Source organism: Anopheles ziemanni, chromosome 3, assembly GCF_943734765.1.
Source record: "Anopheles ziemanni chromosome 3, idAnoZiCoDA_A2_x.2, whole genome shotgun sequence".
Taxonomy (NCBI): domain Eukaryota; kingdom Metazoa; phylum Arthropoda; class Insecta; order Diptera; family Culicidae; genus Anopheles; species Anopheles ziemanni.
The window spans coordinates 8,802,942-8,827,344 of NC_080706.1; the positions used below are offsets into that span (position 1 = coordinate 8,802,942).

Here is a 24,403-nt window from a genome sequence, read left to right on the forward strand (position 1 = left end):
TCCATTGCGGTTCCGGTTTTGGAACTGTTTCGGTACGAGGCTCGCTAAGCTTATCCACTTTCCGTCTATGATCCATCTTTGTATACACGATTTAGAACATGACTGCTGGAAGCTGACGGGCTCCCGCACACACTAAGGGCCACGAAGCCGGAACCCTAACGCAGGAAAAGTGAACCATTTGCTCGAATGTAAACTTGCCGAAAGTGCGTGAAAAAGCGTGCTGGCCAAAAATATAACCCAAAGTGCTGTTTGTTTCTTCCTCCATTTCTAAAAAACTGCAGACGGATGATGATTTGTTGCTTGATCACGGTGCATTAGCGTGTCCGATTTTAATAATCGTAATGTATGTGTTTCTTTCATTTTCCCCCTGGCCAGTGGTGTGTTTGTTTCTATTTTACCCTCGTTTCCACGGAACCGGTGCACGGGCTGGCCCTCCAAGACAAGTGGGCAACGGTGGGCCATAAACCCCCTCCCTTGGCTTCTCACGTTCCGTTTTCACTCAGCACTGTTTACTCTCGGGTGCAATTAAATTGCCTAACGGCGTTCGCCTATTTAATTGCTGCACCGGTCTCGTTGTCTTGCCCCCTCGGTTTCGCTCGGTCGTGTCACTGACATTGCGCTGCAAGTTTATTTGCATTTTGCCGGTGCGACTGGCCTATCTATCTCCCGGATGCGAATGTTTGTTTAGGCCTGCCATTTCCCACTCCTCCTCCCGCAATCCCGGGGCGCGGGATCGGATATGAATATCCCAAATAGTGGGTGAGTTGCAGTTGCTAGTGGTTGGGTCGTTGTGCAGCAATAAAAACCCACCGCCCACCCCACGCGATGTCACTAGCCAGTCTACATCGTCCTGGGTAGGTTTGAAGGAGTTTTTGAAAACGCAAATCTTTTGGTGGAAAAACTACGAAAAACAATATAGATCAAATGAAAGACTCGGTTGAAGTGAACATTTGCCAATTTTCCGCTCACAAAACAGTTTCCCTCACACGATCTGCCTCCCATCCCACCCCCGTTGTGGCCCCCCTCGAGAAACCTCCTGAACACGCTGCTTAAACGTACTCTTACCGGCTTCCCTGAGAAATGGTGTATGAGTGTATGCTAGTGGATGCTACGTCACTGTAAGCGTAGGAAATCGACTGGACGCAGCTACTGACGTCCAGCGGTGAACGATGAAGATGGGATACATCGGAGTACGATGACTAATGGGGCAATGAAGAATGGAAATAAACACATCTTCGATGTCCGACAAATGCTTTGCAATACGGTGAGAAAGGAAATCGATCGATGGCGGATGCGTTCGCTCTCGCCGATTGACGTTTACCTGCCCTAAACATTAAATAACAATACTATTTCTGTTGCCCCTCTCCTTCCCTACCCCCCCCCCCCCTTCCCCTTCCCCTGCCGTCACAGGAACGGGATAGGCTCCACAGGAAGGACAGCTTTGTGTAAGCAGGGTTGTTTCTCGAAAAAAGCACATAAACACACAGAAAACCCTCAACGTCGACCGGCCGCGATATGGCGGAACGTTGGGACCATTGAGATAAGATTTTTGCTACTAGTACGGCTACCCTGTCACGTTTGCTAAATGCCCCGTCGGGCGCTTAAGGTGCGTCCGGTTTCTCGTTCGGGTTGCCCCAGAACCGATCGAAGCGATCGCGAGCCTTATCGAGCACCTCCGTGGCGACGTTCCGGTTGGCGACCGGCGAGTTGATGTCCGACTCGAACGCCGGATCCTCCAGGCAGCGCAACGTCGAGCCCGGGACTGGCTTGTCGTAGCGAGCCGGTTCCGGTGCCGGAACCGATGCTACGGACGCCTGCTCGAAGGCTGCAGCCACCGACGGTGCTTCGTCCTTCGGGGCGGCCTTTGCGTCCGACGCCGGACCCGATGGTGGTGGCGGCGGCGGCTGCGAGACGGTCATCGGCTCCGAGATGGCGATCGAGGTTGGGTTAACCGACGAAGCAACGGATGATTTCGATCGTGGCAAATCATCGTCTTCATCTTCGGACTCCTTGATCGAGCTTGGCTCAAGCTTTGTGTCTGAAAATAAAGACGGCGAAGTGTTAAGACAGGTGCTAATAGGTTAGGGCAAACATTAACATTGAAGTCTACGCACTGGGCATTTTCGATTGCTCGGAAAGCTCGGGCGGTGCCGACTGCGGCGGTGGTGGTGGCTGCTCGACCGGAGTCGATGCCTTGATTTCGCTGTGAGGACGAATCATAGGATCTCCTGAAAGAAAATGAAAACACAAACACACCTTAACTTAATCAATCCCATTACTAGACGTCCAACTCCACGCGGACCTTACCTTCGCGGACATTTTGCGTCACGGTGAACGTTTTGCCGGTGTCGAGCGGCACGGTCCAGTTGACCGGATCCGGCGAGCGCATGATGATCTGCTCGGGCGATTTGACGCGCGTCGGCTCCGGTGGCGATTTGATTATTTGCTCCAGAATTTCCGGCGGCGGCGCAACGGTCGGCACGCTCTCCTTTTCCGGCTCCTCCACATCTAAACGCACACACGCACACACAACAGGGGGTCACGACCCAGGGTGAGGAGAAAAGAGAATCACAGAACGGTGACGCGGTGTCGAAACGGGACATTAGTAACGATCAACTCCGACACGGTACGTACTACAAGCTACGGCACACAATCACAATCTCTAAACGGAACGGAAGGAAAATCACAAACGAGGAAACAAAACAGAAACACTAGAACGTGTCAGTGGAGTCGTAAAGAATACCGAAAAAAAACGGTAAACAAGAAAACGATAAAGAACCAAATCAAATTACAAAGCACTTCACACACACACACATAATCAAACGATCCACACTAGGAAACGGCGCTAAAGGAGACGCACAAGTACTTGGAGTGTAGAAACGAATGGAAAAAAGGAACACAGAACAAAGACTTTTCTACGCAACCGTATACGAATCGAAGGGTTACAGCAAAAGGTGGAGCAATCAACTAGAAACTAAACATCGGGCTACATAGGAGAAGAGCGTTACAAAGTAATTTAAGTAATAAATCTATAGTACACACATATAAACACATCTAACGAGAAAGGAAGATCGAAGAAAGAGAAAAGGACAGAGTTAGAGAATGAGTGATGAAGACCCGTTCGAGCAGTCGATCAGCAATCAAGTAGCTACAAAATCATACTGTTAAAGTTGCACAAAAGAAAACATGTAGAAGTGGTTCAATCTAGAGAGGCATACAGTGAAACGTATATACACCAACGAATAGAATATCACACTCGGAGACAAACACACACACACATACACACACGCAAACAATGGACCCACAAGTGCGTGAAAATCACATAAGTTTCTTAAGAAGAACAAAATGGTCGATAAAGGTAGTGTTGAGGTTTACAACCGTGGTTCGGGAAGTTGGTTCGATCGAGATCGTCGATGTTCAAAAGTTTGAGGTTCTTCCAAAGTGTGGTAATTTTGTTGTGTATTTTTGTATTTTTACTTTGTTTATCACACGTGAAGCACACGAATACGCACACACAAACACACGCACACGAAGTAAATGAACAGAAAGGACACTCGAGCGGGAAAGATGAGGTGAGGGTGCGTGAGTAGCGCACAGAAAAAAAAGGAGCAAAACAGATAGAGAAGGCGTGAGAGAAGGAGAGAACAACAGAGAGAAAGAGAGATAGAGACAGAGAGACAGAGAGCGCGGGTGTGAAGTGATAGCGAGCTGAGCTGGGCAGGGGAGAGGTTAGAACGCGACGAAAATGGCAGAGCAGAGTAATTTGGCAATGGCACCAACGCAATGGTGGTGTTGGTTTTCTTCCTCCCGGCTACTTACTTCCGATCGTTCCGGGTAATTTTTTGTCCGATTCAACCGATCTGGCGCCCGCACTGCCCCGGGCCCCGCCGCCACCCTCGGCCACCCTCTGCTTCTTCCTCAGCGTGCTGGACGCGGACGAAGGCGCAGAGGAGGAGTCCTGGCTGACCAGGCTGGTCGGCGGTTTGGCCGCCCGGGCGCTGGCCGCCGGCGGCGGTTGCCTCTTGCCGGGGCCGGTCGCAAGGGACAGCTTGGCGCGCGCGGCGGCGGTGTTAGTAGTGGTGGTGGTGGTGGTGGTGGTGGCGGAGGCGGCCAGCGATGATGATGGTGATGCATTGGGAAGATGATTGTTGTTGGTGAGGTTCGTGAGAAGGCCGGGGGCCGGCAGGGTGGGGGGATGGTGGCGGCTCGCGGGCAGCGTGCTGCTCTTCGAGCGCGAATGATTGGTGGTGGAAAGGGACGCTGGAGGATTGTCAAATAGAGAATGAAGAAGAAAAAAGGTATAGAAAGAGAGATAGAAAGATACAGAGAAACAGAGCGAGAGAAAGACAGAGGGAGAGAGAAAGTAAGAGAGAGAGAGTGTGGTAGAGAAACGGGTTAAGTTGTTGATAAGACGAAGGTAGAAGGAAAGCGTCCAAGAAAAGGCAAGGAATCCGTCAAACAACGAGTGACGCAAAAATCGAACGGAAACAATCGATTGTCACCGGAATTTTCCACGACGATGGAAGGAAAACCGAACGATGGGTTGTTTGTGTTGTTTTGTGCGAAATGTCGAACGTTGGTTTGTGTGCGTAGGTGGGGCACCATATGACGGAATGGCAAGGAAACAAGCGAAAGGGGGAGCGAGAAAGAGAAAAAGAAGAATGATATCGAAAAGATTAATGAGCATGGCTTCCATTCCGGAGGTCGATTTTCCTGTGTGTGTTTTCTCTGTTGAGTCCATTTGGGTGTAAATGATACGAAACACCAACGATATGGTGTCCGTACCCGGCGAGGAGTGTCCGTTCAAGGAAAAGGAAGGGAACCGAAAGATATGCACGAAAATGATGAATTGAGACTTGAGATGGACGGACCAAAGTGTGGGATGATAATGGACGCAAATATCTTCGGAATCCTGACGCTTTGTTATGTCGAAGCGCATATTATATATATGGCCTCCGGGTTGCCCGAATCAATCGGGAGTTGGATTCCAGCAGAGGTCCATGGAGGCGCCTGGTGCCTTATGTTCCACATGACCTCCGAGTGACTTCTTACATCCACAGCTCGTTACGATTCTCTATCATAAACCATTGCCATTTTGCTTATTCCATCCCAATAACCAAAACGGACTTAGGTTGCTTCTATTCTAAGTCATACTAACTATTCTCCACCGTTTCTCTAATATTTAACATCATATCGGAGAGCCCGCATACTATAACACAAGAGAAAAAAACAATCTAACACCATCTAACACGGTTTTCTGTATACTAACACTAAGAAGAAATTGAAGATATATTCTGTTTTCCTCGGAGAAGAAAAAGAAACCAACGGCGAACATCGCTTTGTAAAATGATGATGGCCTCTATTCTAAATGTACATTCATCATGGGGACTGGAACTGGAAGATGTGGATGCAATATTGTAACACAAAACCGTTTAAGTTCTTGTATGTAATCCATCCATAATCCAATTGATTTTTTCTCAAAACATTACTTTTCCAAATCGTGAAAGGAGATATACCTCCATAAGTATTTGTTTAAATTTTGATACTTCTTGCGACTTTGTACACGTCGATTCCTGCAATCGTGTACATAAGACGAGTGGGTGGATATATGAATAGTCTAATATAAGAAACAGTACGGCTAGAAAGTATGCCACAGAAAGATAGATATCAAACAGATACTAGAAATCCAACGGAGAACAACGACGGACTAATGGAGGGGCGGAGTGGGTTGGGTGTGACTGGGAAAAAACGAGAGGGAAGAGGGGGGTTTAGCAACCTAGGGGAACTGCTTGTACCAAAAACTCTGACGGAACGATAGCAAACGAAGGAACGGTAGCTAGCAGAAGAAAACGTAAACGGAAGAACAGAACGTAAACCTAGCACAATGTTCGGTCGGGCCGGATGCCTGTTTTTTTAAAGTCTTCGCATGTTTTGCCTTCACCCTGGGCTTTGCGGTACGCGTGCGGCAATGCTGCCGCGGCCCGGCGGTACTCACTCGGTCGGGGTCTCCGCTCCGGTTGCTGCTGCTGGCTCTGGGTGATGGGAGGCGCCGTGGCCGAGGTCGGCGTCTTCTTGTGCGTTTTGGCGGCCGACGCCGCCGTCGAGGCGGTCACGGTGCTGCCGGAACGAATCTGGCGCTTAGGCGAACCGCCGGCAACCGGTGGAACGGTGGCGCTGGCGTCACCAGCGACCGCCGGTCCAACGGACTGCGAGCGTCCTACGGAGGAGACGGAACCCGTTAGGAACCTCATTCTGCGTTGCGCATTATCCACATCGCTTACCCTTGCTCGTCATCTTCTTGGGGCTGCTCTTCTGCGGGCTGCTCTTCTGGGGGCTTCCGTGGCGCGAGAGGGCCGTCTTCTGCGGGCTGCCGCGCTGCGGACTGTCCGCCTTGGAGCGCGGGATCGCCGGCATCAGCTTTTCGCGCGTCGGCGATGGCAGTAGGGCGCCCTCCTCGACGTCCGGTCCAGTCGTGCGCTCCAGGTGATGCCGGATGGCGTCCTTGCGACTGCGAGAGATGGCCGACAGGTTCAGCCCATCCGGGAGTACCTTATTTCCCTCGACCGGTCGGGCACCTCCCGGAACACGAACGCCGCGTGCGTGGGGCTTCGTCGGGGAGCTCTTCTTGTTGTTCTCCTTCTCTTTTTCTTCTTTCGTGATTGGCCTACGGAAGGCAACAGGACCGTTAGGGTTTACTCATACTTGGATCTAACAACTGGCATACTTACCGAACGCTTGATGCCAACGAAAGCGCACTCAGCGAGCTTCGACGAGACACTTGGTCCCACAGCTCCACCTGTTTGTTGAAGAGCTCCGGATTCATCTCCACTCCCCAGCCGCGGTTCTACGGAGACAATCAAATATTATCAAACACTTTTTACAGAAGGTAAGAAAAATGTGTAATTTTGTAATATCCTATCCAACAGAAGCTAAAATACAGTTAGGGCATGCTCAAATAAAGAGCCATTGGGAACTTATTTATTTCAAAACATCAATGAAACCCCTTCACAGTTTTCTCCGAGTCTCACTCAGTTCTTTTGACGTCTGATTTGTTTCTGTTATCGATGCGCCACGTTGGTTTGGTTTAGTTCAAGCCTTCATATGATACTAATCGATGTAATTGAATCGTGTTTGTAACATTATAAACATTGCTGATTAGTTTCTTAAAATAATCGGAAAGAGCTCATTCATATCAAACGTACTACTAGAGTTGTGAGGGTAGTGATCTACATTTAAGGCATAATGTTTTATCATTTTTGGACAAACATAAATCATTCTTCTGTTTTGTACCATAAACTAAACAAAAATTGAAGAAAAAACACCATGACAATTTGTTCAAGGTTTTTCACAAATTTACAAGACTGTGAAGAAGTTATTACAATTTATTATGGCGCAACGCTTGAGACAAATGTTAAGAATTTATTCAAATTTTACGGAGTACATACATTAAAGCACATTAAATTTTACGCTAAGAGAGACTTATTCCCTTTCATTCTTTCCTTCGTCGTACTCCACCGAGACCAACTCACCCTGTACTCGCCCGCCTTCTTCCGCAGCTCCAGCACCTCCTTGTACCAGGCGTTGTCGATGCCGGAGTTGGCCAGACCACGTGCAGCCGCCCCACCTTCCGGTTCGAAGCCGAACCGTTCCTTCTCCACGCGGAACGCAGTTGTCTTCTGCTCATTACCACGCGCCATCTCTACCCGCCTGCAATAATCCAAACAGTCCAAACAGTAGGAAAGCGGAGTTAAAATATTGCCAAACTGACAGTTTTCCTTCCAGGGGACGGGTGACATGCAAAAGAGAGAGATATTTGCTTTGGAAGAGTGTGGGAAGAGAGGTGTTTCACACTCCCCAAGGGTATTACTTTTCGGCTTGCAGCTGCGATTTTTCCATCGATGTCTCGCAATCGTTGACCAGTGGCTCGAGCTCCGTGGCCGTGGCTAAAAGGTTTTTCGTTTTTCCGACCAGTGGGTGGTGCATGAAATGGAAATTCATTAAGTCGATTGCGGTAAGAGGAGAAACGAAATGCGAGAAACCTCCCCCGGGGGGGATAAGAGAATATAAAAACAGAGAAAGAAACAGAGAGAAAGAGAGAGAGAGAGAAAGAGAGAAAAAGGGAAAAACAACAGAATGTCATTATTCTGCGGGTATCCTTCGGAGATTATTTGTCTTTTCTTCGGACACTCATTCCGGTCCGGCGTCGGTGGACGTGAATGTATTCGGTGTTTGGATGTGGAGGATTTCTTTGGGAAGTAAGCATGGTGGACAGGGCGGATGAAGGTGTAAAAATGTGAAAGGTTCATTTCAATTTTTTTTTCTTTTGCCACAAACAGATTTGGATCTTGAAGGAGGTAGCAATAAGGGATAATGAATCATCCCGCAAGTAGAAGTAAAAAAGAAAAGATTATCACCAGTCTACGAAGGAAAACGATGGTATGTGACACTGAGCGAGGACGTAGGGTATGTTGAAATTTCCCGGCACATACCGCGAGTGCTTAAGCCGAGGCTAGAAAATGTGAATACTTCACACTTTAGCAACACTTTTTCTGCAAGCACGGCGTGAAAGCCTCTCAATTTCAACATTCACTTCTCGTTTCAGTGGAACAGCATCGTTCTGGCAAGGTAAAACGTCTTCTCGAACGAGAAAATTAACAGGTTTGGCCATTGCAATGTAAGTTACAAGATTCTCAACCATTTTCTAGCATAAGAGACGCGTATGAAAAATGGCAAGGCGGTGGTAGAATTCGGAACAGTGGGCCATAATCGGAGGCAAGCAACTTGGTTATTGACTACGCTGTATACGGGAAGAGGCAAATTATCTTACAGCGGCATATTTAGGGACATTTCAGTCAAGGGCAAACAAAGGCACTGTGGCTAAATGGTTGAAAGCAAATTTATGACGAAACTTTGGAATTTTTGCACGGTATAACTTTTAACCATTGCTGAGTTCTGTAAACTTTCAACCATACGGGCTCGAGATACGCTGACGAGGAAGGAAGGATGTATACAGCAGGACGTGGGGAATAATGAGGGTATGATTAAATTTAGTTTCTCTTCGGTTCACTAAAAATCTGTTTGAAATTAAACAAACGATTGAGAAGATACGAGCGTCAACCGGGGTTTTGAGTACGAATGTTTTGAGTAAATGAAATACGAAATCATTAGCTACAAATACCGAACGAAACACACGGGGTAGGGACACAACAGAACACGATGAACAACTATGCTGTCCGTTGTTGGTCGAAGGTTTTTGTCTTCAGTTGAGGTTTTTCTTTAAATTTAATTCTTTTTAACATGCATCGCTCATTTACAAGTTTGAATTTACCTTTTTCGTTTATGCATTTGTTAATTTTGTCAGTCGCTGTACATTTGTTTTCGGTCGAAGAACTATCTAATGTAAAGTGTGAATGTTTATGTCATGTTATATTTTGATTTAGTTATTTTAAAAACGCAAAAAGGGAGCAGAAAGGATATTTTTCTATTCCTACCTTCGCTTCTTTTCTAGAAATACTATCGATCACCTTCGCTCAAACAGCACGAAGAGAGACCAAATTTCGACGTAATATCTAAAGGCGAAAGGTCTAAAGCAATACACACCAGGCGACAATCGTTTCAGTGATAAGCAAAATTTGCAAACAGTCTCAAATAGAACTTGAAAAAGAGTAAAAAGGCGAGAAAATCATTGACTTTTCACCTTAAAAGGTGGAGAGTAGCAAATACCAAATTGAAAATGGAATTGTACACTGAAAACTTCAACAAGTTCCAGAAAGGAAAAGTCAAGACATGAAGTATTTACCATTTACTAAAAAAGAGGGCAAAAGGTTAGGCAACAGAAAGCACATTAGATTGCGGAAGTATACTTTGAAGGGTAGATTGCAAAAATTGAGTATTAAATGAAACAAAGTAGCACAACGAATGTCTACAATCAGGGAAAAATATGGCCAGATAGATTGTACAATGTAGAAGAAAGAGGACGAGTAGAAAGTAGCGCCATACGAACGGCAAAGGGGTAAATAGCGACACACAACACGGCAGAAAGATGCCTTGCGAGCGGGGTTTCGGGGACCAGGTTACATAAGAGGCAAGTAAAAAACAAAACAAAGAAAATGGAAGCGATAAAGAATTCCGAATCGAAAAAAGATAACGTAAGAACGATGGTGTTGGAACAACGGAAATGTAAAATGCGCGCGCCCACGCGATCGCACCTTCTCGCTCGTTAGTCGTTCGTTTTTTGTGTACGGAAGCGATGGGGCCGCCGCCGGCGGCTCCGATCTGGGCCGCCTTCAGCGCACCCATGGAGAGGGACTTGCGCGGGGGTGCATCGATATTGTCCGCACCGGCACCACCGTAACAGCCTGCCGCGGGGGCGCCCTTGATCGCGCGCCGTGGCCACACGAACTGGAGCCGATACTCTGTGCTCAGTTTGGTAATGGTTTTTTTGAATAGTCCACTAGTAGAAGACTCACCCGCCTGGAACGACAGAAGCAAAAACGAAGGGGAAGGGGGGGGAGGAGACAAACGGTGCACGGTTGGAGGCGGTTGGCCAGGAACATTGGAACCGGGGTAGGTTGGATGGGACGGTTGGACACAAGGATGCAGAAAAGGAGAGAGAGAAAGAAGAACATTAGCATCGAGAAAACGGTGATTTCTGCGGATCGTACAGTCAAGTTAGAACATTTGTTAATGAGCTTTCGCTAGAAAAAAGTTTTCAAACAACGCAAAACACGTCGCGGTTTGTTAAGTAACGAACCAGAAAAAGAGATAATTGACAAACAGAAGCGGTAAAGGATGAAATCACAAGAACAATAATGTTATGTAGAGAGAAAAACGTAGTAAAAAACAAAAAAGGGGAAAAAAACAAAAGAATGTTGGTGTGTTTGTAACGTTTCCAGCAGATGCTGTAATGTTGATGCACAGAGAAAGCACTGCAAAACGATGCCTAAACATGTTCTCGTTTGATGTATGAATATGTGAACGAATGTGAAGACGCAGGTTTTCTTCAGCAATGATTCCTTTCAAAAGGATCTACCCTTTTATACAATTCACCAGCTCATTACTTATTTACATTTGCTATCGTCTCACTTTTTTTACATACGTTTGTGTGTGGTATGAGATTGTGTTTATACACAGCGTATGTGTGCTAAAACAATACGATTATGATGAAGGAATGACGTTTTCGCGAAAGTACTCCGACGAGTTCAACGAAAGATCTCACAACATGTTGATGGAACGCTTGGTGTTGGTGGTGGTGATGGTGATGGTGAGAGTGGGTGATGAACAACATAATGCACACGAACACGAACTAAAGAGACCGAAAGTAGGGGTGTGTACCCAACTAGGTTGAGTGAAAACTAACGTAACATAAGCGCAACATTGCTGTGCCATTGCATACAAACAAACACACACACATACACACACACACACAAACTCTCGCAAGCATTTATACAGAGGCACACAAACACACACACATTCAAACGCTACACCAAAGGAAAAGTTTCAGAACAAAATACAACTTAAAAATGGAAAAGGAAACCGGTCACGAAAACGTAAAAATGGAAAGTAAAAGCGTGAGTAAAAGGAAACAAAACGGTAATCACACACGCACACGCACGAAACGCCACACGACCCGAAAAGCGCCACGTTACCTGTTCCTGCGCCCTGCCCGCGATCGAGACCGGCGGCGGCTCGATGGTTCCGTTCGCATATCCGGTCCCGGTCGGAAGCCTTCCGTTGGCGACACCAGCCGGCGGTCCCTCCGATTTGCTGCGTCGGGAAGGCGTTCCTCCACGCTCTTCAGACTGTAATTAAAATGAATACATTGTTTCTCGCTGGGAAATTCGTTCGGCATATGGTTTGTATTCGGTTCTTTTGCTTTGGGGCCGATTTTGAGCATTCGGTTGTCGATTCGGGTTGGAAATGTTTTCTCACGCTTTCTCAGGGTTTTAGGGTCCCAAGGAATTGTGTCATTTATGGTAGGATCCCATGAAATATTGATAGACAATCCCTTGCAACGAGCCACCAGCCAGAGCGGAGGCCAGAGTTTCCTAACGGAGGCAAAGGGGAAACGCGCTAACGATGTGCATGTTTGACAACTGTTACGAAACTATATGTTTACGATCGCATAAGCTACTAATGGGGAGACAACCGAGCATAACACGAATCGAACCAACACACACGATGAACATTTTCCAATGAATTTCCCGAAAACCGTTTGAACAACATTGCATAGTTGATCCATTCGTAAAAAGGAATTAATAAACATGAGATAAAATTGGTTGTTATGTTAGCTCGTTGGTTGGATTAAGTTAAATAAGCAAGGAAGAAGCTCTTAACCAGTACGATCAATCTCTTATAATTGAGACGATAGAGGAAGCATGTGTCGGATCGATAGTAATGTAGGCTGAAAAACTGCCCTAGAGTGTGGAATATAATTACTTGACGTGGTCTAGTACCGACAGTAACAAAAGCTGCATAAAACGAAGCTAGTGGTCTATGTTTGTTGAACGTTTACGATGTTGGTTTACTTCTAAATAAGTATTGGAAGACGAGAACAGGGTATGCCAATTTAATTTGCATTCAATCACATGCATTACTTTGTTCGAAGGCGAGGGGTACGCGAAATGGAGTAGGATAATTGAATCGAATGCAATAAAGGAAATCATGGTGGCCATGAATTCCTCATTTCAAACCGTGGGAAGGATCAATCCTTGTCAAACAATCGCGGCATTCATCCGTAATCTCCTGCACTGGATCGGAAGAAAGTCGCTCCTCTCTTTCTATTTCTATTTCCGTTTCTCCTACCCATCCGGGTTTGAGCCAATTCGCAATCAATCAACGTAACGTATTCATTTTAATTAAAATCTTTTACAGGTTGATTTTTCAGCACCAAGCGCGGCTACGACTATCTAGCTAATCGATCAGCTGCATCCGGGCAATCCACCACGTTGGCACCGGATCCGCCAGCCAAGCACACTCACTCGACTACTCTAGGGGGTGGCCCAGCGGCCTGGAGACATAACTACTGGCTAAGTGGGTTAAGGTACAAAATACTAGCAACGCTTCACTCAAACACACAAACACACGCGATCTACGGTCGATTTGTCAATCGATGATAGCAATAGCAAAAAGGGAAACGGAAAAAGAGAAACGAAAAACAAAAACTGGTAAGCAATCAGTACAACTGCGATGGGGAACGGTGCGATTGAGGAGGAGAAGCTGTTAAGGAAGCAGATGGTGAGTAGCAGTGAATAAAGCTCGTGCTTGTAAAACGCAGCATTCAGTGGTTCGAGCAACATGGAAGCGTTCTGTGAGCATTGTATTTGAATTAATTTCAGTATGTTGCATCAATAGAATAAGAGATTTAAATTATTTTCCTTCACTTGCGGCAACTAGGAGTTTTAAAGTTAACAACACAAATAGAAAATGTGCAAAAGTTAGCAGTGGAGGCGCCTGGTTCTTTTCATCCCAACTCAAATTTATCCTTAAAAGCAATAATTCGTCATTCCTATTTTTTTTTGTATAAATTACATGTTTTTAAAGCCTTTTCATTGTCAAATACATATTTAGATTCCCCAAAAACATCCCTAAAAATCAAAATAACTTAACGATGGAGGCGCCTGGTGGCGATCAATAGCATACACAAACTTTCAATTATCCTAATTGCTTTCCTTCATAACATTGTGAAAAAAACATAGAATATAACCCATAGACTCAATATTTACTACACTTCCGCGAGGGTTCGGTTCAATTACATAAACACAACGGTTATTGACCCACGGGAAATGGAGCACACACGCATAAACTTTATTTCCAACCGCGGCGTTATCTTGCCAGCGCCCTTCATTGATTATTTAGAAATGAAAACCACTTCCGGATGGCGCTGGATAACCGGCCATGCTACCTCGTGCTTTCGATAAGTGCTAATGAACGAACGTTCCGGAAAGGGCCCGGAATGGGCGGACGATTGTGGCCATTGTTCGGCAACGAGCTTCGAACCGGTCCGGGTAGCAGAAGAAGGAAAAACTGGCTCCATGAACAACAAACCATCTACGCTACATGACTAAACCTTGCCCGTTTGTCGATTGACGCACAGTTTTCTACGCTCCAATTTTGGCTCCGGGTCGGAACTGGGCGCTCATCGAGGCGTCTCGCTGGTCGGAATCGATAATTGCAAAAGCGATGGGCCGTTAAAATGAAGGACAAAAGTACAAATACAAAATCAAAGTGCATTATATTGCGAAAAGCGTTTCTAGAATCCTTTGATATTAGAATATCCTATGATAAGACCGTGAGTGCTAGTTATCGGAAAAAGAACAACATCGACAACTTGTGTAACAGGAAACCTTAAATTTATAAATACCAAATTTAATAGTATTTCCGAAAAATAGTTCCTTTTGATCAACACAAAACACAATAGTATAAATGAAAGAAAATTAAAAGCTTCAAACGTTTGGAGCAAAATAATAGCAGTAAGAAATCGAAGAAAGAAAGCGTTCGAACACCGGATTCCCATTAAAAACCCCCTTCACTTCCCGCAAACGGGTTTGCCGTAAGCCCCACCTACTTACCCTTGCTCTAGTGTGAGTCGTTGCTCCCGAATCGGTACGATCGTGGCCGGCGGCTTCATTTTGCGCCCGAGTCGCCAGGAACTCGTTCGTCCGGTACGCGAGCTCGGGACACTTTTTCCTTCTCGGCAAGGGCGGTTCATTGATCGACCCGAGGGATGCTGGAGGGAGACAGAACAGATGAGAGAAGTGGTTGCGTGATAGATTATTTCGATGGAAAGCAGTTGTTCGAAACGAGCAGGAAAACAGCGCCGCAAACATCACACAATCGCAGCCAAGCGAGCTGGAAAGAAGCGTTCTTGTTTGGCACAACTCTAATGTATTGTCTAATAGAAACAGGTACGAGCTATCCAGCAATCTCTATGCTCTAATATTCCAATAACGATTTTTTGCATGCGAACGAGATGAGAAAAGATTTAGAGCAATCGCAAACATCCGTTAAAAGGAAGCTGTTCGGATAATTTTGCGACACGATCGATGATTTCAGCCGTCACACAAAACTATGTTAACATAACCAAAAACTCACTCACTCACGCGCCTCTCGCCTTCCCTTTTCTAGACGCTTGTGTTGGCAGCAATTGGTGGAAAAAAAAGGCTTCTCAAGGCACGAAACAAGGCCGTGGGGTCTACTTCAATTTTGATCCAACTCAAAGTCGGCCGCTATTACGAACATCTATTTCCAAATTTTTCTCGTCCCCGCTTGGAAGGGTTTCGCCTCGAATTAATGTCACGCGCTTCGCGGGCATAATTTACCATGACATAACAATCACACAGCTGGCAACACAGCGACTGGAAGGTCGGATTTTCCCGACCCCGAGTGAGTGGAGTTTTTCGTCAATCGCTTTCCAGAAACCGAGCTTCGTCCGGTGGTACTTTCGAAAGGATTTTTGCTGTTTTCTTACGTCAACTGTTCTACCACAACAACTACCTTGCCACCATGGCATGATGGGGGGAGGGGGGGAGAGAAACGGTTGGCTAACACTACGGTAGGCGCAAGCGGTATCAAAAGTCGAGATAACGTGAAGCCATTTCCGGACCGGGCAGTCTGGCGCAATGGATGTTTTAATTTTTCCAGCCAATCAACTCTCTGCCAAACTCGGCACGCGAAGTAGGCTACGAAGCCCGCCCGGCATGGAGGTGAATTTTGTGTCCCAAAGTTTCAAACATATCTTTCCACGCGAGCAACCCGCGCGCTCGTTTGGTTGCGTTTCTTTATTGCCCGGTCGGTTCGGTTTTTGTTTGTTTGTTTTTTGCACCAGACAAGGCTCATTTGCATTCGCTTCCGAACGCTCACGACTTTCGTCCAACGCCACACAACATCGGCGCCTCGATGATTCCCTGTTACGATGCGAACGCAAACGGCTACGGTGATGGAAATGATTCTATTTGCCATGCATTAACGGTGGATTCTTTTCAACGGGACGGTTAGATAACTAAACTGGCGGAACACAACAAAAGTTGAACGATGGGAGGGACAATACGCCGGCAAACGCCAGTTTTCGATCAATATTTACACACTCAAGCCTGCTGCGTACAGCTTCAGCATTTCAGTGAGACGTTTCATCCATTAATTCGCAGCCGTTCACGTGTACTTACGCCCGTCGGGCCCATCGGGCTTAGCATGGAAACGAAATATTATATTTCGATCGCTCCGAAAATAACCTACCCGCCGCGGAAGGTCTCGAAGGTCCTGGTGGGGTCTTTGAAGATGGCCGAGCTTTGGTCATTGGTTTGGCAAACATAAATCAAAGCGAAAAATTGGACCTCTATTCCTAAGGGACTAGCAAATACATCAAATCGGGACGCTTCTAACGCTGTCCATTGGGAAGATAAATCCTACGCCATCTTGAACCTCGTTTGGATCACCACAACAGGAGAGAATAATAAAACCCTCCCCCAAATGAGGAATGTGGCATCTTGTTTGAAGAATTTATTAAGAAATTCTTCGTCAAACCTTTCAATGCGTGACCTTAGGGTAGACTTTTAACGAGAAGTAGGATAAGCTTTCTTTTTATATACAGCGACGTTTATAAAAGTAATAACAGGTCCTAGTGACTGCAACTAACGTCCCACAATATGAAGCCTTAACGGAAACCGGTCTTTCTCGATCGATTACATCATGTTTAACGATATGGAACGAGCAATCAATGGTGCTGAAAGCAGCCAAAGGTGCACAGGGTGTACCAAGAACAGTGCCATAAACACCGCCATCAAACTTCAACCTGACTGAATCCTATCTCGTCCGTGATGTGGCGGAAGAAATCGATTTTTCTCGCGCCGACAGATGCTGTCTATCCCGGCAGAGTACTTGGAAAAGCGAGCGAAGAGAGAGAGCGAAGGAAATGTATGTCTTATTAGATTAAGCCAAGTTTGATTGATTTGGCCTGTTATGTGATAGGAAATGTTTATTAACCAGCTCTGCTAATGATTCCATAAAGTTGTGTAACAAAACACATAATACACAGAGAGAATGGTATGGAAAGCGCGTGAAAAGAATCTAAAATACATATTTGATTGAGCCCCGACCCCGGCCGAGTCGACTTCAAACTCGTTAGAACAACTCTACCGTCGGCACTAAAACTGAATGAAAAACGGCTCAACGGCGCACGGAATCAAAGCCGGAAAAAAATCGAAACAATTACACATGAATTTTTAACAATCATAACCGACGGCACACACGCCAGCATGGGGTCGCTGTGTGCGTCTCTCGAGGACACACATGCGATTCCCGCTCGACGCTGCAGGAAACAGGCGCACGAAAAGCGAAAGTACACTACTGCGGCACATATGCGGAGCAGCACGAAATAGCACTGGTTGGCCGGAATCGATCCGAATCGATCGTACCCGCACGGTGGGGAGGATGGTCCGGGTTCCGGCCGGGAACCATCAATTTGAATCGGAACCACCGCCGCATAATTGATGACTCGCGGGCGGGCGAGAGATAAAAGTGGCTTTGCAAAGTAAGCCATTTTCTCGTGTAAACCAACCGAACGGAAAGTCATCCAATTGTTTATTCGTTTTAGGACATTCCGATTACCCCCGAAACATCGGTATCACGATGGAAAACGTAAGCTATATTTTATAAAATTAAGGACACACGCAGGAGCGCCACATGTGAGTGCAGTATTTTTGTGAGTTTTTGGACTTTTAATCCACTGCAAGTTTAATGATTCGAAGTCGGGCGATAGATTGGCTTCCGGCCAGTTGACCACCGACCAACGCCCCTGGCTCGAACCCAACTTCAATCTCGATAGGCTTCAACCAACTCCGACCGGAGACACAGCTTGGGCCGTTATTTAACACATTATCGGCGTACTTTATATTTCGGCGTAAGCACACGTGAACAGGCTACGAAGTGTTGTACTATTTTCGAACGAGCTTAGAGCTGGCTTGAGCAAAACCGGGTCAGTTTTGCTGTATGAATCGTAATTTACCATAATGGCTAGGGTACAGAGCTATGCAACGGTAGCCAATCCCGAGGCAAATGTATCGTACACAAACCGAACGAAAGCGGGCTTTTAGAAACTTAAAATTCAAAACGGGAACCGAAATACAGAGCAAGACATGGAACGGGAAGCCACAACGGAACGCTCAGTACACAACGAGAAGGCTACGAGCTGGAGAAATGAGGGAAGAGGGAAGAGGGGAGGGAGGGAAATAACTGTTCCGTGGCACAGTTCGAGCGGAATCGCAAATCACCTTCGATAAACTTTTCATCCTCCGTTGATTTCGAGAAAAAATGATCCGCCTTCGAGCTGGCTGCTTGAAGAAAGAGATGTTTAGAGATACGGGTTATCCATGGTGTAATTCGTTTTGGTTGTTTCTTCTGTTCACTAAATCTGTTTAGTACAGCGTTGTCGTTCTCCGACGGGGCCAGCCAAAGTTATCCTCGGAAAACCTACTGAATGTCGCCCCGAGGAAACCACGCGATTATACGTCAGACAGACCTGGGGGGGGATTACGGCGCCTAATCAGGATAATGAACGGTTTCGTGGGAAAAGCTCTACCACGAGGATAATATAAGAAGGTCTCTCGAAACAAACGGCACGGAGAAGGGGTTTGCGTGGGAAGCAACAGTGGCAAACTCCGAACCAAAACACACTTAACACCCCATCGTACACCGTTTTGATGTGCACGGGCATCGTTTCAATTAATTATGCCCTCAGCGTTGTTCCGTTCTGGGCGAGCGGTGGCTTTGCAATTTTACGGACCGCTGAATAATGGTTTTCGATTCCGTGGTGACAGCCGGTGGCTATTTCATAACACGGCATAAACCTTCGCCGGCGGTCGACGCTCTCGCCGCTCGCAGGTAGAAACCGTTGGCGAGATCGATCGAAGACACCTCGGCTCCAGTTAACATTAATTAGCATTTGATACTGCTTGTGCTTCAAAAACTTTGAACGAAAAAGCGATTTACTTTGGTTCGGTCCTTTTTCCAATCGTACTTTTGGGGTGTCTAAGAAAACCACGGCGAGAAGAATAGAATGCTAATCTTAGCACGCAGTAAAAACCAACCAACTCAAAATAAATCTGATTATATTCCTACCGAATAATGCTGCCACTTAAGATCGTTATTGTGGAGCCATCAGATTTGAGTAGGGCTAACGCAAAACCAGAAAGGAAAAACAAGAGTGTGGTGTTTTCAAACCAATTTCAACGCCAGAGGTCGGAACAATCTGGAACAAAAACAAATGGAAATGGTAAAGCAGTACCGAGCACGAAAGCGCCACACGCGACGACGCTGGTCAGAGCCGGGGAAAACAACAGCACGCGGTCAGTGTGGAAAAAGAAACACGCACCGCTGCCGACGAGGTGGAGGTACAAATTGAGCCACCTAATCCAAGAATGGCAGGAAAAATGCCACCGGCAAAAGAACACTGAACATTCCGTAACATGCAACGCGCATGTTGAAACGACCACCAGTGGCATACCAAGGAAAAACCGAACAGAATCAAATATACACGAGCCAAAGCATACCATTGCTGGGGGAGCTATAGGGCTGTTAAAAAGAGTGCCGAAGCTGAAATGAATCGATTTTGTTTTCGTCCCCACAAAATGGGATTCATTTGGCAGCCTTCCCAAGGATTTTTATATCACCAGTTCTGTGTGTTTCTTCATTGTGTATTTTTAAAACCTTTTTTATGGAAAATTACTTGTCCTGCTTTGATAAAATGTGCTGTCACAGCCTGAATGACACAACATCGGTCCGTGGACATGGCAACCATTTAGACCAGATGCCTACAATAACTGATTAATAATTAAAAACCGACCAGATTTTTTTTCCCAGAATTGGATTAAACCCGCAACCCAAAACATGAAAGCACACATCAAACACACTGAACAGGAAAAGCGAACGTTTGCTGTCAAATTTGTCGGAAAATTTCCCGAACAAGCCATTAGCAGCTGCGCTGGAAAAACGGAACCTCAATCGGGGTGGTGAAAAGGTCAGTGGGGAAAATTTGCACGGAAAACTTTACCCCCAACCGAAACCTCGGCGACATACACCATCGTGCGTTACGCGTGACCAGAAAAATGAACTACGGCGCTCAGCTATTTCTTGAAAAAAACATAACAAACATCCGTAATCTAGGAAAAACGGAATTAACGAACGATGAACGCTAGAGATGGGGTGGGGGAAAAGTTTACTATAACTTGTTTGGTACTTTTATGAACCTTTTGGTTTGAAACGTCTGTGTGAAACTTCATTTTGTGGTTGTGCCTATGTGTGTGTATGAAATTATGGTTTAGAAGTATCTATTCCATTTCCCTTTCTTGAGCTACTTCTGACGACGGGTGAGTTTAAATGAGAAAAGCTGCAAGAAAATTTTAATCTATTTCGTGACTGGTTTCGGGTTCCGTCTGGGTTTTTTTTAAATTTTTGTTTGTGGTGCGGAACACATTTAAAACGATTTTATGAGACATAATGGAAGGAAAGGTACAAAGAAGGAACAAAAAGTGAAACATTGAAGTGAAAGAACGGCATATGCTAATCGATGTGGTGCATCTACTACTTCCCCATTGGCCCAATAATTACCGAATTGGTTTGGCACAGGTGGTTTTCTTACGACATCGGGGCCTCCGGTGTATTCGTGCCATCGATAGGTGCTTCTATATTCCGAATGGAGCTGAAACGAGAGTAGTAGAAAGGGGGAAAGATGGTATTGGTGAATGTGCTGGAAAAAGGATTTCGATGTGAGAGCACCGTTTAACAAGAACTGTTCCAAAGCTGTAACCGTTTGAAATGAAGCGGTTCATAAATAGTTTCCACTAATCGGCCACCATTATGGGGAGGAATAGATTAAGGTAGAAATGGAACCGCTTCAAACGTCGGAAGCAACCCGCTTGGGAATTGGAAAACTTTTTCCATTCTTTCGCGTGTCTATGTGATTGGTTTTTTTATCTTTCTGCTAAGAAGCTTTCCCGGCATCTGTCTCCATCTGGAGCGAACGGAAGAACTATCTACGAATTGCCTTAGCTTCCGGTGAAATACTTCTAACAAACCTGAATGGAAACAGTTCCCCATATGAATATGATAACTTTACGAAAAAGAAAATTATTTCCAACAGCTTACGGTTCATTGTACTTTTTGGAGTTTAAATCCACTACCATAAATATTTGACCAGTGTACATTGCCACCGTTTACTTTCTTCATCTTAAACCCTTACAAAGCCATAAACCTTGAGTAAATACAAAAAAAATCCTTTACGTCAGTAACGGAGCAGCATATTGCAGAAATGCACTTCCATGCCAAAAAGCATGACGCCGGCATAGAAAAGCGCTCGGAATGCAAACGTTACCGTTGCAGCCTTTAGTTCTTAAGGGGGGTGAAGAAAATGCGGCAAGCGATCGAACATCGTTTCATAATCCACCGTTTCTTTCAAATGCCAGCACGCTACACAGGTCCGTTAGCCTCGTTCCCCGGTTCCACGGTATCGTGTCTGTGTGCACCTGTATAACCGGCATAATCATGCGAACTCCACACCCCCCTTTCTCGCCCACCCGGTGCTGCCCGCATGCCTTTGGCCGCCGGACGTTCACAAACGCCGCCATAAACCACGGCGTCCGTGCCGTTCGCGAGCGGTCCCGGTTGTGTGTGTGTGTGTGTGTGTGTGAGTGTGTGGTCCTCTCAATGCGGATACTCGACTCCTCCCGGATATTCTCGCGACCGCCGCGGGAGGCCAAGTGACTTTGGAGCGGGTGACTTTTGAAAACATGCAACTATTTTATGAACCGTGCGAGTTGGTTTTCGTGCCAAAGGGGAAAAAAAGGGCATCGAGGCGTTTCGTGCCTTCACGGGCGAGCCCTATTCACTTTCCACACACCAACACACACATTTGAAGGAGCCATGGTCGGTCGACTGCAAACGTTCACCAGCGGAAGGATATCGTTGGAATTTATGTTTCCCCCTTAACAGATGTTTGTGTGAACGTAATTGCTTTATTGAGCGGTTGGTAACGACGACGGTGAAACCGAGTCAGCACTCGGTTCCTTTATTTATTTTTTTGTGTATGTTTGCTGCTTACAACGGGCTGCGTGGAAAGCTCGAGCGAATCGATAGCTCTCGAAAATGGGACGAGACGGTAAACACGGACAGTGTGCACGAGTCGGCGTCAAGTTTCGCGCTGAACCTAGACTTCTTCCCTTCGGCTTCGACCGGCTTAACATTACGTCATGCTAGGGAAGAGGTCTGTTTTTCCCTCCACAAACACATAGACACCCTGGAGGATTTTCCGGTCCGGCACAAATACAACGGGACAGGCGTGACAGGAGCCACCGATGCCAGTCCGGAACGAAATTCAACATGTGTCGAAAATTATGTACACAATCTGTGGAGCATATGGCGAACATGATTCACCATCGTCGTCGTCCTTCCATTTGGTTTTTGCATTTGATGAAAATGTGATCGTAAATGTCACCGCAAGGACACGTCGGGCACACGACGATGGCACCAGTGTGGGCATCCTGTCTTTCCCTCGACCACCTTCGTGTCTATGAATAATCATCGCCTATCGTCTTTCTATCAACGACACATTACACCGGCCAACATCGGCGAACGAGTGCTCAGCATCGCTGTACATGACTTACTTCCAGTGGCCCGGGATCGGGTGGGAGAGACATGGAGCGGTTTTTACTCCTTTACAGCACCACCAACGGTGTCCACGATTTGGTGAAATTTTATTGAAGCAAACACGATCAATATTTGTGCACAAAACCTACCGGATGGCTTGAAGGATTGATTGATTGGTGAATTCATCTTACGCCATACCTGAGGTCTAACATAGTCTGGTATGTGTGTAGTTGAATATAGTGACTTGAGAAAAAAAAAGAATAATAACAAAATATACTAAAATCTAAATAAATATAAATAAACAATATATACTAAAATCCAAATATACTAAAATCAAAATATGCTAAAATCTCAATAACTAAAATCAAATCGATTGATTTTGTCAAATTCAATTCAAGCGAAAACTAAAACAATTAGTAGGACAAACGATGGGAAGATCGTTCGAAAATGTCACAGTAATGCAAAATTATATAGGAAAACAATTGAAGCTAATTCCTCAAGTAATTATAAAAATATGTAAGTTATTTATTGTCACCTTTAACCGTATTTTAGTGTAAGTTCATCGTAGATAATGGTAACCAATCGTTTTAGAAAATACCTGAAGTAGCTCTTCTCTGAACTTATACAGCATAAGGTTTCTCTTAGAATCTCTAGTTGCTCCCACACATTTGATTGAGGACTCTGTATCTTTGTTCAAGTACCATTGCCAAGCTTCAGGCCTCAAAGTTAAATATGTGTTCTATGTTTTCAGCATAAATAAACTCCAGGACTGGTTTAAACTACATAGAGTTCGTTAAAATCTGATTGTTCCATGATGCAACCTCTATCGATAAATTAATCTGATTTTTTTTTCAAATTTAAATTAAGCTCAATATTTCCTGTTATTTTTCTTATCCAATCCGTTATCTCATTTGAAACTCGTGTGATGTACGGTAGGCTCACAGAAAATAAGTCTCCTGATAATCGATACATGGCTTTCTGAATAAAGCAACTTATTTCTTTTAAATACTGAGAGCGTGCAGTGTTTATGAATCACTCAATGAAGATGTAATGTATTTCTCAACTCACATCCATAAAATTATACGATACTTCCACATTGTCATAGAAGTAACGCCTTGTTTTAAGTTCACAAACATCTATACGATGTTACACTTACCTTATCTACAGGCATTGATGGGCACGCTCTACAAAGGTTCCAAAATGAGCCGATCATGAAGCCGGGTTGTTGCTGGATGACCACTAATACACCGAAGAAGTATTAAAACTGTCGAAGAAATGGATGAAAAGAAACGTACCCGATAGCAATAAATTTCCATTCGCTCGGTATCCGTTCGTTGCGGCAAAAAGGGTCCTATAGCGTTTTAACTTACCGAACGCTGGCTGGTCCCAACGGATGGGCAGACCCAACGGCTATGCACGTAGCAGGCGTAGAGGTAAATAAACGGAACGTGAAGGAAATCCGGAAAAGCGGTCGTACGTTCGTCCGCCTGCGCCAATCGCTTCCGGCAGCCGACGGTGTGAAACCCGCGGTCGCTTGCGTTACTTTCCGCACTGTTCTCGCTAGCTCTCTCTCTCGCTCTCGCTCTCTGTGCTCCACTAACACATGTGCTGCTCGACCGCTCCTGTGCTCCTGTGCTCCTGTGCTGCACTGCTGACCCAAGACACCGAGGTGCCAGGAAACCGCTCCGTTGGACGACACGGTTCACGGACGAGCTGGACAGGCTTCGCAAACGGCTCGGTATCGATTTTAGGTCGGTCGGTCGGCTGT

At 45.8% G+C, this 24,403-nt stretch overlaps 1 protein-coding gene across 1 annotated transcript; it reads right to left on the minus strand.

Annotated features, from left to right (window-relative positions):
• Nucleotides 1-1,601: 1,601 nt before the first annotated feature.
• On the minus strand, nucleotides 1,602-23,848 carry LOC131289714 (nascent polypeptide-associated complex subunit alpha, muscle-specific form). The gene is made up of 15 exons (XM_058319015.1): nucleotides 23,792-23,848; nucleotides 20,602-20,692; nucleotides 18,267-18,329; nucleotides 14,571-14,728; nucleotides 11,649-11,801; nucleotides 10,209-10,473; nucleotides 7,868-7,943; nucleotides 7,530-7,707; nucleotides 6,729-6,844; nucleotides 6,282-6,664; nucleotides 5,996-6,217; nucleotides 3,820-4,260; nucleotides 2,308-2,508; nucleotides 2,115-2,228; nucleotides 1,602-2,038 (listed from the first exon to the last, which is right to left on the minus strand). The coding sequence occupies exons 1-15, from the start codon at nucleotides 23,846-23,848 to the stop codon at nucleotides 1,602-1,604; spliced, it is 2,955 nt and encodes a 984-aa protein (XP_058174998.1).
• Between the last annotated feature and the right edge of the window lie 555 nt (nucleotides 23,849-24,403).